The 14,397-nt window shown below is 40.0% G+C and overlaps 1 protein-coding gene across 48 annotated transcripts in view; it reads right to left on the reverse strand.

Moving 5' to 3' along the window:
• The window catches only part of RBFOX1 (RNA binding fox-1 homolog 1), a 2,003,336-nt gene that overhangs the window by 23,283 nt on the left and 1,965,656 nt on the right, over positions 1-14,397 (reverse strand). For all 48 annotated transcript variants that reach the window (XR_016022576.1, XR_016022577.1, XM_074323048.2 and 45 more), the window contains one exon: positions 13,698-13,762. Coding sequence is in view for 46 of the 48 variants with exons in the window: in XM_074323048.2 (XP_074179149.2) it covers positions 13,698-13,762 (65 nt within the window). In the remaining 2 variants the exon portion in view is untranslated. The remainder of the gene's footprint in view (positions 1-13,697; positions 13,763-14,397) is intronic.

A 14,397-nucleotide genomic window follows, 5' to 3' on the forward strand; every position in this document is an offset into this window, starting at 1 on the left:
TACTAAATAGCTTACCCACGTCATTCACTGAGTCCTCAGATGGTGAATAGGGGCAGGTACAGGACAGGCACCCAGCTAAGCCTAAGGGCTCTGAGGTGTGTATGATCTTTAAATCGCTGTGGAATACCTACGTTGGGTGTGGCTGTCCAGAAGCTCCTAATCTAATTGATATTTCAGTTTTACCACCTAGAAAGGGGGAGTTATTTGGTTGTCATCAGTATTTTATCTCCCGTCCCCCTACTCGACTCTGGGACTGTACAAATCCCATTCAGTTTCATGTTTTCCCTACCCTGTTGTTATTTCTATTTCTATTTTGTTATTATATCATGTGTGCTTCAAGAGGCTAGGGCAAGCTATAGAATGAGATGGGTGTAAACAAACAAACAAGCCACAAATAAACAAATACATTGACTCTAGAACCTTCCTTAAGGGTCTATCTGGATCCTTTGCTTTTTAAAAGGGGAATGCATTAACATACATTTAGAAACATTTCCTTTAGCCACAATTCCTATTACTAACAGAACATATTGTATCGCATACAAAAAAAACAACAACACAAAACAGTTTAAATAGAAAAGGAGGTAAGTGCTGTGAATGGGTCCTCTACTTGAATATTCCACTAAAAACCTCTGGGTTTTGGACATTTAAATCCAAGTGCATCTATATTACCTGGAGACCATGAGAACAGCCCACTTTTGTAATTGCAGTTTCTCCAACATTTAACAATCTCCCGTTTCCACACCACTTTTTTTTCCCCTCATCTAAAGTGAAAGGAAACTAACAGTATATCTGGAAATCTGGCCTGTCATGTACAGGCTGTATTCCACTGGGAAAGTCATTTCACCTTTCTGGGTCTCAGTTTCCTCATCTGGAAAATGGGAAGAAAAATAGCACATGTACCTCTTAGATTTTTTTTTTTTCCAGGTCAATGGAACATGAATGTGAAAGCACTTTCTTTGGGGAAAGTATTACCATTTATTATTACTTTTTTTGGCTGTGGGGACTTGTGAAGGATACAGTCTTCTCTCCCCACTCAAAGATGCCAGGCATTTGTGTTTTTGAGTCCTAGACTTCCATGATTTTGGGGGATGGGGGTCGTAAAGAGCCTTGTTGTGTATTGGTTGGAAATGATTTCAAATCCACTTGTTTATGACAAAAATGAAGTTGCTTTTTAAAGTAAAGCTGTTTCAATATAAGAATGAAGCTATGTCAGGATGTCATCATCTCATCTGTTGTCGCTGATAAACACCCAGTATCTTGGCTCCGAGGAGCATCACTGGGGGCTTATCAAATAAAACACCTGGAGAAGCACCTATAGCAAGAGGACATTTACACTGTAAATGCTGCAAATTTGCGAGCACTGTCTGGAGGCGTTAGGTCAAGCAAAGTTACGTTTTGCTGATCTACACAGCTCTCCAAAGATGTCTGAGGGATTAACATTAAAGGCAACTCTTGTGTGGGCAGCAGTGAAACTATGCAATGGCCCCTCAAAGGAGATCAGCTTTCCCGGCAATGTCAGAGCCCTGGTTCCCTAGCAACGTTCTCTAGCAACTGGGGACATTTACTTTTGCCTTGGCAATTGGATGTCAGCTTTGGGTTGGCTAAACCATCTCTCTCAAGTACCAACTCATATAAAGAAAGGTACATCTCACCTAAATTTGGACTTTATTCCTTCCGCCTCGCCTTTGCCTGGAACAAAGCGTGATTAATCTATAATTGGTTTGGAGTATGTTATTTCTTTATTGACTTATTAAGAGACATTATTCTGCGTGCTACTGGCTTGTGAAATTACTGCAATTCTCGCAGCGAATCTGTGTTATATAAGCTGTTGGCCAAGACAGACTCAGTCTTTGGGCATAATTTGCCCCCCAAACATACAAGTTCATTTTAAAAGTGAGCTGGGGACTCTAGGAAGATGAAATCCCACTCTGCTTTGGTTGGACAGGGCAAAGGAGAGCACAGAAGGAGCTGCTAATGAGTATGAGTGTCTAACACAGGGCTGGAAATGGTTCTGGCAGGTTCTCTGAACAGCATGTGTGCTTCTACAGGAAGGCAGCACTCATCTGGGGGAGAGGCGTCCGTGCTTACGGAGGCCGGGGAAGGGCACAGGGGGTCCAACCTCAGGCTCTGGAGGAAGAGGCCACAGTGAGAAGGTCTGGACCTATCTAGAAGTTGTGTGTAAATGAAGTGAGCATGAATGGTGGAAAGTTCCAGAACCTTCCTAATCCCCAGGGGATTCTGACAACCCATTTCCACTCTAGGCATTGGATTTGTCACCCATCGCAATGGGAAAAGATGAAGCAGATTTAGTCTGTGCTTTTGAAAAGCATATTTGTGGAGCTGATTTTATAGAAATCGGGAGTAGTGATGGTTTGGGGGCTGGGTTGAAACTGGTTTTTTTTCCAACGACGCTGAGGATCTCTGTTAGGCTGAGCTGCTCCGTGGACAGAAGAGAGAATGAAAGTCCAGGAGAAGGATGAACAGAAGAACAGGCTTTTTGATCTTATGATTCCTAGCTGCTTCTTCCTTCAGAATTTTGTTGCCCAACCTATGTCCCCCACCCCCACTCTGGTTTTAATGAGCTACGACTGACAGATAAAAACTGTATATTATTAGGTTGTACAACGTGCTTTTTCAAATGTGCACAAAGTGATGACATAACACACGTATACACTGTAAAAGGATCATCACAATCGAGCCAATTCAGCACATCCATCACCTCACACAGTTACCGTTTTGTGTGTGTGCTGAGAACACTTCAGCTCTAGTCTCTCAGCCAAGTTCAAGTATATCTACTTTTATGTTTCTAGGGTGGAAGTCAAGTTTTGAAGACAAAACAAAAGTACTTCTATACTAAAAATGTTATTCTACCTCAGAAAGTCTGCTTCCACAGGAAGGCCCCAGAAGATGAGGGAGTGGGTGATCGAATAGGTCTTTTAGCTTGCCTCTATCTCATGTAGTAAATAACTCTCTAAATCTCTGGTCATACTCTGCAGGTGAATAGCAAAGATTTGCTAATATATGCATCCATCAAAGAGTACGTACAATGAATATAATTGTTATATCCTTGTATAGTGAATAAACCTGCTTCAAATCCTAATCAGGCCAAGTATAAATTGTGGGCTGTTGAGCAAGGCACAAGTGCCCAGAATGTCAGAGTTATGGTGGGTCCTCAAGATTGCAGAGTCTAAAAAGTCTTGTACTTTTAAACGGATTTAATTTGCTTGCTCTTGCCTGCATATATTCAATGCTTTCAAGTAATTACGTACACCCTAAAATATCTGTCCATGTGCAACTCCGTGCATTTTCACCATGCCTCTCAGTTTATAAAGTGTGTTTATTCTCGTCTCTTTTGATTCTAATTGGTATCACACTCTCCATTTAGCAGATGAGAAAACTGAGGCTCAAAAAGAGAAATCAGATGGGACTTTTCCAGGGTGCTGTGTACAGGGTACTATAAGTCTATTCCATAATCAATGAGAAGATATTAGCATGAAATCATATTCATTACCCATGGGTCTTTGGGGTAAACAAAATGATTAATTGTGGCCGTAGGCTAGTTGAGAGAGGGAGTCACAACCGAAAGGATGGTGAGGGATGCCCAACCCTTGACAACTCTTATTTTATCACGGAAGAAGGGAGACTAGAAAGAAGATGGTTACAAACAAACAATTTATAAAGACAAATTTTCTTACATCCTGCAAGGTCTGTGGAGGGAGAACCCAATGTCAACATTATTTACTGCATATAGGGGTAGGATTGAAGCTTGCCCTCCAGGGTGGTGCTTCTCAGACCTCGTACAAATCACCCTGGGATCTTGAAAGTGCCGATTCTGATACAGAGGGGGCTGGGGTGGGGCGTTCGAGTCTGCATTTCTCACAAACTCCCAGTGAGGCCTATTCTATTGGTCTGGGAACCATGCTTTGCAGAGCGAGGCTCAAAGAACCCTCTGAATGGACCGCTCTAATCTTGTAATTTCTGAACAGAGTAAGGCCATCACTTCTCTCCCTTTTGTTCGCTTGTGTTAAGTTTGAGATAGAGAAATGGAAGAAAACAACAAAAAGAATAGCAAAGAAACTACCGTTCTGTGGAGCTCATCGTGTTCAGGACACATGTTTAAAGTACCTCTCCCACCCCCACCATCTGGGCTCAGCTTCTGTTTAATAGCATTAGTCCACCAACCCTCTCACGATGGAGACGTGGAAGAAAACAAATCGTCATCTTGCAACGCAATCTCAAATGTCAAGTTACAACACTGGCCACGAAAGGAGATTGAGAGGGATTGAGAGGACGCCACAAGCACCCAACAATGTTCATTTTCTTTTTAAGGAATTTCAGGACTGCAAAAGCAATGGGAACCACTGAGGCAGGCTATCAGATGTGTGGAAGATATCTAGGCCAATTTCTAGGTAGATTGCTCAGGCCAACCATTTCTATCTAAATGATTATGCTAATTAAGGGAAAAGGGTGTTTGGCTTTGATTATGTCTCCACTCCCCACCATCTATCGAGCTGTTTGAACATTCACACATCACAATGCAACCAGAATAAGCCAGGAAACAATAACAAAATTGATGAGTTAGTTACTTCTCATAGTATTTCCCTTCAAGCTCCAAACTACCAAACCACCATCCCCGTAAATCCTGACAGTTACCCCTACTCTAAATGTTGTGTGTATTATTAATAATTAAATATGAAATAAATGTACTATGGTTCTGAGGAGAGTCTCATTCCAAAGGAATCAAGCACTCTGATCCACCCTAGCGGAAACTATCACGACAAGTCATTAATGTCTGTCCAATGACTGTTCACATGCAGGCACTACATACAAATATGGAGATTTAAATAGAAGTCAATTCTTCTGGGAAAAAAAAATTCAAAGTTCTCGTCACAGGTACAGAGTCAGAACTGGCTTTGCTAACTTGAAAGGAAATACCAGAAATTTTTAGTGAAAAGTTCCCTCTCACCCTATACTATAGAGTCGATAGTACAGCGCATCGTGACAAAAACAGAAACAAAAACAAAACAAAACAAGAAAAATGAAGGCAAAGAAGTGAAGTAGGTTTAACTTTTGTCACATTCGTGAACGCTTTAGGAGCTAAGGTTCTACTGTGTGTGTCCCCTTCCACTTGATTGGAATACTGCAATCTGTGAGGAACAGTCTTTATTTGCAGTAGAAATAGCTCATCCTCAGGCCTCTGTGTACAAGGTTTCATCACAGGTTTCTCACCTGCCTCTAGGAAGCACCAGGCTTTCTCAACTGCCCTTAAACCCTTCACAGCTCAAGGACTCTGATGGCGCTCCCTAAAAGATAGCTTTTACTGGCTTTTTTGCGGCCGATCTAGTCAATGATATGCAACTTGAAAAGTGTGTAATTAGCCCATGAGATGACCAAAGGAGTTGTTACATCTTGTCTGGTCACTGGCAAAAGTGTCTACCCGCAAGGCTGTGACAGCTATGGTCTATTGGGTTTGGAATTTTCTTTAATATCTCCCCAGTTCCTTATTGGTCCAGTCTGTCGGCCATTACAGGCTTGGTTTTTTTTTTTTTTAATGGCTTCAATTACATATTCATTCAACAGTCGTAACAGTTGTTCAAAAGCCATTATAGATTATGGACCAAAGGCAATTAGTTCTTGAAATAAAACCTTGAGCACTTTTTCTTTTAACGTGTGTGTGTGTGTGTGTGTGTGTGTGTGAATTTAAAATAAGAGAAACTCAGGAAATCTATCAGTAACAGACATATTACTTTTCAGCACTGAGAGCTTTGCATCCGTAAACACAAGTTTCAAAAATCACACTGACATTACTATCAAGAAGTATAAATTCTCTCCTCCACTATTTCAGAGCCATTTCAATGGTTATCAAATGAAACAACTGTTATCCAATGAAATAATTTCAATTGTTATCAAATGAAATCATTCTACAGAGCAGGCTGGCAGAAAACATAATTATCTTAGTTATTGTAATTTTTTTGGTGAATGCCCAATTGGAACTATTTGACCCACAGGGAAAATAGATAAATTATTGGTGGTTTTGATAGCATAAAATTCCACTCACTTTTTAATCATTAAGACCCATCTTAGTCACAGCTATCTGAAGTTGAAAATGTGCCTTTGCCCTGACTTTGTAAGAAAAGTATAAAGAGGTGGAAACAACCCAGGACCTAGACTAACAGACACTGGAAGCCCAGTCTTTGGACTTTCCACAGCACATATCACCCTGTCTGGACCCACCTGTCCCATCTGTACCGCGGGGGTTCTGCTTAGTATGAGGACACGTGTTCTAGTTGTCCTGGGACAGTCCTCCTTGATGCCTGTGGTCCTAGAGTCATTTAACAGTGCATCCCTCCTCTGTCACAAGTGTCCCATTTTAAATGATCATCTCTATTGTCACCCTAATTCTACTTCTTACCTCATCAGGTTGTATGATCCCATGGTTTACATAGTACCTGACACACAAGAGATACTACCAAAATAATTAACCTCAAAATAGAAATCTACATGGTGAAAGAAAACAAAGTGTCAGGAAAGATAACGCAAGCCTGCTCACGTTCAGAAAACCTGACATTATCAAAATCCAAACTTTGGAAGATTGATACATTGAAAAGCTTAGGTAGCCCTGCTCCCAAGTTTTTCTATAAAAAAATAAATAAACAGAGCAAAAGAAAACAAACATAATTATTCCTGGATTAAACTCAGCGGATTAAAAAAGATTAGGTTTGCATAGAATCCTGCCAACTACCCTGCCCACTTCACCACACGCAGTTGAGTAGGTTGGCACTATTCTACCTGAACTCTTTGAAAGATTACAGAAAGTGCTAAAGAAACAACAGATTCAACACCTTGAGTTTCAGAGCTTAAGGTGGAATTGAAATAACCTAGATAGTTTTGGTTTCCTCAAAGCTCATTCTTTCTTTCCATATTTAAAGCTCTTAATTGACTACCTTATTGGGAATATATGAATATAAAAACAAGAACATTTTATGTCTTGCCCTTTCTGTGCTGGGTCTTTCACAGACACCGTCTCAAACCTTCCAAACCACTCTCTAAGGTGGAGTTAATATACCCGCAACAGATAAGGCAGTGGGGTGCCAAGAAATTACTTCTCAAGGTCACTCCCTTAAGATGCAATAGGCTCTAGTGATTAAGGGCATTGAGTTAAGCTTTCAAGCTGAGCTGGGCAACTTGTTCAACGTTTCCAAGCTTGCCGACTCCATCTGTAAAACGGAGGTGACAATAAAAAAAGGAGGTGACAACATCAATCTTATAGGATTGGTGGGTCAGCTCAATGATACAGTATTTCAAAAGCACTTAGAACAGTGCCCATCACAGAGTAACTCCAGAGTAAGAACTCCACAAAGAGGCATTGTTATTATTGCTATTATCATAATTATTGTTATTATCACAATTATTATTATCACAAAGAGATAATTGAAATCAAAGTTTGGCTCTTCTATTTTAAAAAGTCTTAATCAACAGTGCAAATACTAAAGCTCCCTATTTCCATCTAATGGACATTAACAGAAGGAGCACTGCCATATATATTGCAGGTTTTATTAAGGAAATTTATTCTCATCTTGTAATGGGGAGCTCACAGGCAATTCGTGTTTCTTTCTAGTTCCCCTCCAGCTGTCTAGAATCTTTTTCTAGGCAATGGGCTACAGAAGGATAGAAACAAAGACATTGCCGACTCATTTCTGATACTTCCTCTTACAAGTTGACAGAACATCATTTTTAAAATCGCAGGACACAGGTGAGCTCATCAGGATGAGTGAAAATAGCAGAAAAGATAAGAAAACTAACATCAATAGCAACTTCAACAAACCACAACCAAAATAAGGTGCAGAATAGGCACTGCTGTGAGCTGCCATGTTTTGACTCAACAGATTAGCATCTGAATCCAAAAATGGCTTCCTCTTGCCCTGGGTCCTTTTCTCACTTGAGAAGATGGCCAGAGATACACTTCTATCCTCTCCGAGCCTCCATTTACTAAGCCCTCCGTTCCCTGTCCATCTGAGAATACCATCCTTGGCAACACCAAGTTTGACACTGTTCTCACTCTGTTTTCTCAACAGTGGATGCCCCCACCCCCCCAAAAAAAACAAAACAAAACAAAAAAAAAACAACAAAGATTGAAAATGTAAATGAAATATAACAGAGAGGTTACCATAGAGTGCCCACTTTTAACTTAAAAAGTAAGAGCATTAAAAATTAAATTGAACAAGAAAAACGAAAGCTACCATTTGCGGTTGTTGTCATTTCAGAAAAGAACAACTATTTTGCACAGCATATAAGAAAGAAGCCTGGATAAAGCCTGACCATTCCCAAGACGAGTTGACAAGCATATTACATTGTCAGTGTTCTTTTCATGTCCTGGTAAACCAGTAAATGTGTCATCAGAGGCAGGCATCTGGCCTTGGGAGGTAGAACAGGTGTAGGGGCTTGCTACTGCTTTTTAACCAGAAACACTATTAACACTTATGGAACTTGGTTTACATAAGCGGCAATGAGAGTTCTCTCCTTTGTCTGCTTTGCATTTGCTGCTCTCATTAAGGGAGCCACATTATCCACAGATGAAGCTTTCTGCAGTCTACCCCATAATAAGAAAAAGTAAAATCGTTAAGTCCCTCTAGTACAACAATATTTTTAAAATTAATCTTCCTACAAGAAAGAAAAGAAGAAAACCCTGTAAAACGGTAAATTAAATTTCCATTCACAATGCTCATATACTTTATAGGCTGACAATCCCTTAATTTTTAGACTATGTCATTTGATAAGGACTCCACATAAAACGGTCTATCATTTTAAATGCAACCATCAGCCTTATTTTAATGACAGCATCTCTCTATTATTTAATCTGAGTCCAGGAGGTAAAAACTCCTCAAATAGAGAGGGAGCAGCCTGCACTCAAATAAATAAACTTGAATCCCTTTACTTCTCGGTTTAGAGTTAAGGCTGTATATAAGGGTTTAGTCCTGTTTCATGTAGTTAAAGCTTATGATGAAATACAAGAAGGTAGAGAGATGGTCATTTGCTATCCATCTTTCTCTCCTTCCTTCCTCTCTCTTTCTCTCTTTCCTTCCTTCCTTCCTTCCTTCCTTCCTTCCTTCCTTCCTTCCTTCCTTCCTTCCTTCCTTCCCTCCCTCCCTCCCTCCCTCCCTTTTCTCTCTGTTCATCCGCCTGACCACCTATATATCTATGTATCTATTTATATGTCATCTACCATTCTATCCACCCACCCATTTATCCACCCACCCATCTACGTATATACGTATCTGTCTATCTCTATCACTTATAGAATTCGAAATAGTAGATGAGCTTCCTCATGACCCCAGAGACATGCCTACTTATCCTTATTGAGGTTTTAAAAAAGAACTACTAGTCTATTTCTCTCTGAAGCAGAACCTTTCATGCATAGGTGATGAGTTTCAGAATGAAATGCTGTTGTGGCCCGTGGCTTGTGGCTGCCTGAACTTGGCAAGTCCTGGCTTCCTTGTATTTACCTAGATACTCTAAGGAGTCCTTTGTGAGGTCCTAAGGCACATGTGTGTGTATGTGTGTGTCTTGTGCACATGTATGTAGGTATGGATGTCAACACACATATATACGTATTAATATACATATATATATTTCAAATGCAGAAAACAAGATAATTGATTTTATGGCGTTTTAAGTGAGTGTCTATTAAGTTGAGCTCTATAAAAGTGCCAATATTTCACCATTTTTGTCACACAAAAATAGCAATTTCATATGGTACAGACTAATACTGCCAATGAAACTTGAAGGTCTCAAAAAACAAACAAACAAAAAGGGATATAAAACAAACAAAGCCCTGTTGTGTGTTGTCTCCCCTGCTCAGTCTAGGTCACCTGTGTGGTGGGGCTACGATTATATGTCAAACGCTGCTGGCTTTCAGGGAGCTTGAAAGGAAATGCATGTCTTATGTGAAAGAAGAAATGGCCCCTGGTAACTATCAGTGCAATGGGATCGTTACGAAATAGGCGAGTGAACCACTTGTATTACTTTCTTCTCAAGCTGGTCTGTATCTAGGTCCCTTCTGTCCTAATGTGGAGGGATGTTCTCATGCATGGGTTGTTAGAGGTTAGAATGGGAACAAGCAGGACAAGCATGACAAATGTCCGCCTTTCTGGTGAGATAACATTTTCATCCAGGCTATATACACATCACCCGTATTCCCCCGAATATGTGGGGCATAATTCATTGACTAGAGAATCGGCCCCCACCCCTCCTGTTCCGGCTGCTCAAAGATGCAACAATAACCAAGTCATACTACGCAAAGAAACCAAGAGCCAATCAATAAAGAGAAGCCTGCCCCCAGGCTTAATTCAAGCAAGCCATTCACTGAGCTAATGTAATGATGGACCCTTCAAATCCAGAACATATCATGGACACATCACCAACACCAAGTGGCATGCAATGACCAGATGACGATCGGCCTCACCGCCATGCTTTGATTGGTTCAAGCTCAACAAAACAATCTCCTTTGAGAGTCTGGATAGTTGGTTTTCCATAAATCAAAGTGAGATTAAAAATAAAGGTTTGGTGAGGTCAAGTGCTTACCAAGTGTTTCCTAATGCCAAGGAAAGATGTTTGCCTACTGCCATTGCATTTGTCAGTGAGACTATAAAATTACCTAGTCCAGTCAGGTCTTTTTCTCTTGGGGAAATCTCTGCCCACACCACATGGTCTTCGTTCTGGAGGTCAGTATTCAGAAACTCGCAGGGTGCTCCAAGATAATCAGCATTTAACCAAAAAGATGATGGGCAGGGAGTTGCAAGGTGGCTGTCAATGACCTTCTGGACAGTCCTGAGGTCATTGGAGTTCAATATTTTCCAACGGTTCCTGCGTCTTTAATTTGATGAAGGCTTAATTTGTGCTGATAAAAGGTAAAATTCTACCAACTGGGGACACCAAATTTCTGTCACTTTCAAGATGTCTGAAGAGTGATGGATAATTACAGGGAAAGTTTGTTGTAGTCTCTCTTTTGATCCAGGTGACAATAAGTGGGCATTCCCAAAACATTCTCAATTCCTGCTGATTTTACTTCCTATTTTGGAGGGTTAGCTTTAACAAATTGTTCCTTTTTGTCATCCTGCCTGTCTTCTAGATAACAGTAATTAAGAATCTATCACTACTAACGTTACACTGATCGTGCAAATATAAATTTTTCACAATTTCCCTAAGATAAATTCTAGATACTTGGCGTCTGTAATCTAGATTCAAAAGCTATTTTGATAATTTTACATTTTCCCCCAAATATGTGTCTTCTATAAAAGGGTCTTCCTTCTGTTGATCTGCTTACTAAAAGTAAAGGAAGGACCACCATTTCATAAATGCACTTCATAAATCAAACCAGAAATATCCTTTTAAAGATTGTTTTCTGGTAATTTACCTATTACTGTATTTACCTCAATGCACTGTTTCCATATGTGGCAAGTGTCTTGCTTATAATTAAGTTAAATAGGGACAGTAATCAATTTTCACAGCAACGAAAAAGACCTAATATGCAAATTTCTTTAATGAACAGCAAGAGGCCAAATTACATGGACAAGACTCTATTTAGTTGATTTCTTCAACTGAAACTATTACAATCAAGTGGGAATTGCAAAGTTATTCAAGATTTACCCATCCAAGAATGAGGGCAATTTTTCAGTAGGACATGTTGCCAATGAGAATCTTAGTAACATTAAAATAACAGATTTTACACATATATTTACATATATGGTGCCCACAAATGCAGCAACATTTTAACTTAATTTTTAGATGAATGCAGATGGAGCTGGCCAGATTCTCAAGTAATTCTATCTAAGAATAGTGTTAAACCTTATTTATATATCTTTTCAAATGTCTAGATTGGTCTTATCGAAGAAAGCAATTTAAATTATATCTTTGTAATTAACCTTGTTTTCAACTTGGGGGTACAGTCACTTATACTGAGAGCACGATAAAAATCCAAAGAAATAAATCTGTTGAAGATTCTTGTAATTATACAGCAGGCTAAAGTTACTATGATTATAATTACATACAAAGTGCGTGTTTGAGAATTTAGCATCTAGAGATATTTTCATAAAAATAATTAAGGGTTGTAGATGAACCACATTACAATGATACTTTGTGAATGCTCAGTGTGCAGAATTTAATAGCATTAAGCCTTTTCATTTGTAGAATGCTCTTGAGTATTTCAAGATCGTCAACATTTTTATTAGCCTTATTGACCCTTTCTATTATCCTAATCCAATGTCAAAGTGTCTTGAAGATAACTTACATAAACCATATTTTGCATCTTGACAACTGATTCTTGGGCAACTGGATAATTTATGGATTGGGAACTGAATCTTGACAACTGTTTGGATTTCTGTGGAAGCTCCCGCTAGCCTTGAGAACTCATTATGGCTGTTTATAAGAATATAGGATTAATACCTGCATACAACCAGACGCAGATCTCAACTCTAACTTGCCAAAGAGCCATTTATTTACAAGTGTATGCATGGGGTTTTCAAAGTGCAGCTTTTAGAGTTTGGCAATTTATGTTGCTTTATCACACCTCGGAAGAATTCTGTAGCTACAAGGAGCGAACGACACATCTTGTGAGAAATGGAATGGAACTGCAGAGAAAGCGTACCACAGCAAACGGAGATAGGAACTAAGTCACAACAGGCCAGGTAGGAGAACCAGTGGCTGCGGACACTTCCCATTCAGGGGTCGAATACATCGCCTTGCTTACCTGTCTCACCCAGCATGCCTCAGCCACACATGCAAATTGTTACCATCACTGCTTTATTCATGAAACGTATTTTTAAATTAAAGGAGTCATTACCCAAAATAAGCGCCTCAATGACATCTGAGCATGCAGAACATCTGAACATTCACATTTATGTCCTCTGAAAACAGACCCAACGAGTTGCATTCAATATGGAAACCCACACTTTCTTGGTTGCAAGGCACCTACACAAAAATAGCTACGGCTGGCTTGCCATTTCAGGAACCCAGTCAGCTGTTAAGCCTGGGTAATTGGTAATAAAGCTCTCCCACCCCCGAACCATGCCATCCATTCTGACTTCTGCATTTCTTAAACCCACTTCTATTCCTTCCTCTGCCAGTCTTAACTTGTGGTGTGCATTACAAATGAAAGTTGGCTTATCTAGGTGCGATTGGACAATGGACATTGCAAAAAAGACCGACTCTCCTTAGGAGTGCCAGATACACCTCCCCCATTTCTTTATTTTGGATTTAAAACATGCGTTACTGGGTGTAAAAAGTTGTAAAAAAGGGAAACGGGGTGCTTGAAATCGAGGTCAACCTGCAGGGTCACCTTTTGGTTGTCTTCCTATGAGTTAGATGAGACCATGGTCTTACAGAGAAGACCATGAGAAGGTTGCACAGGGAGTGAACATGCAAAGTGTGCTGTCACAGGAATTCAGAGAGATTGGTACACGAACCAAACATACCATTTTCTTGGTGTCTTAGCAGAGAGGGCGAGAGTTTAGAATGAACTAGGCTTAACGGTTCATCCTCTCTCTACGTGGGCCTGTGTTTAGCTTCAGCAGGGGACTCACTTTTTGGGAGCTGCCTACCCAGCAGTCATGCATTTGCACCAAGACTGGATAAAAACCTCAACTCCCACCAGCTAAGTTAATTTCCAAGTAGCCATCAAACACCAGAAGGAAGACCCTTACCTGTCACTGTAGGCAGCGGCAGTGGCAGGGGTGGGCTGGGCGTAGCGGTATGCAGCATAACCACCCTACAACACAAGGAGAAAACCGGACTTAGGAATGCCAAGGAGCCCAACTCAAACATGACCAATTGTGAAACCACACCAGAACAGCAATTCCCCCAATCAACTAATCTAAAGTGGAAGTTAATGGAAGCTTAGTGTCAAAGTAGAAGTACAAAACACACCTGAGAGATAGGGAGTTGAATTCTGTCCCCCCTCCCCTGGATGTTAAAGGTTAGCAGGTGTAAGTAAATCCCCAAGGGAGAACCCAGATACCTTTTGAACGACACACGAACCTAAGTGTTAACATTGATTGTCTTGGGGTGGGGAGGATTATGGGGGATTCTTTAAACACTCTTGATACTTTGCTGAACTTTCCAGATTTTCATAACTGGTTATACTTTACCTTTATTTGCTAGCGATTAACTTACATTTTATTCAAACAACCTGATTACTTCCTTAAAAATCCAATATAGGTCGACCTAATGTTCTCGTCTTTTATATTTATTTTTAAAAAACGACCCTTGGACTGAAAGTTTATTAGTAATCTCTTGCATATATAGTTGTTTACCCTCTAAAGCAATTAAAGACTGTCCTTGGCTTTTTATATGTTACACAGTTATTTAAAAAAGGAATGGTAAATGTTTCTTACAAATTCTGTC

This window comes from Rhinolophus sinicus, chromosome 10 (genome assembly GCF_057876585.1).
Source record: "Rhinolophus sinicus isolate RSI-liver-muscle chromosome 10, RSI-T2T, whole genome shotgun sequence".
NCBI classification, from domain to species: Eukaryota; Metazoa; Chordata; class Mammalia; order Chiroptera; family Rhinolophidae; genus Rhinolophus; species Rhinolophus sinicus.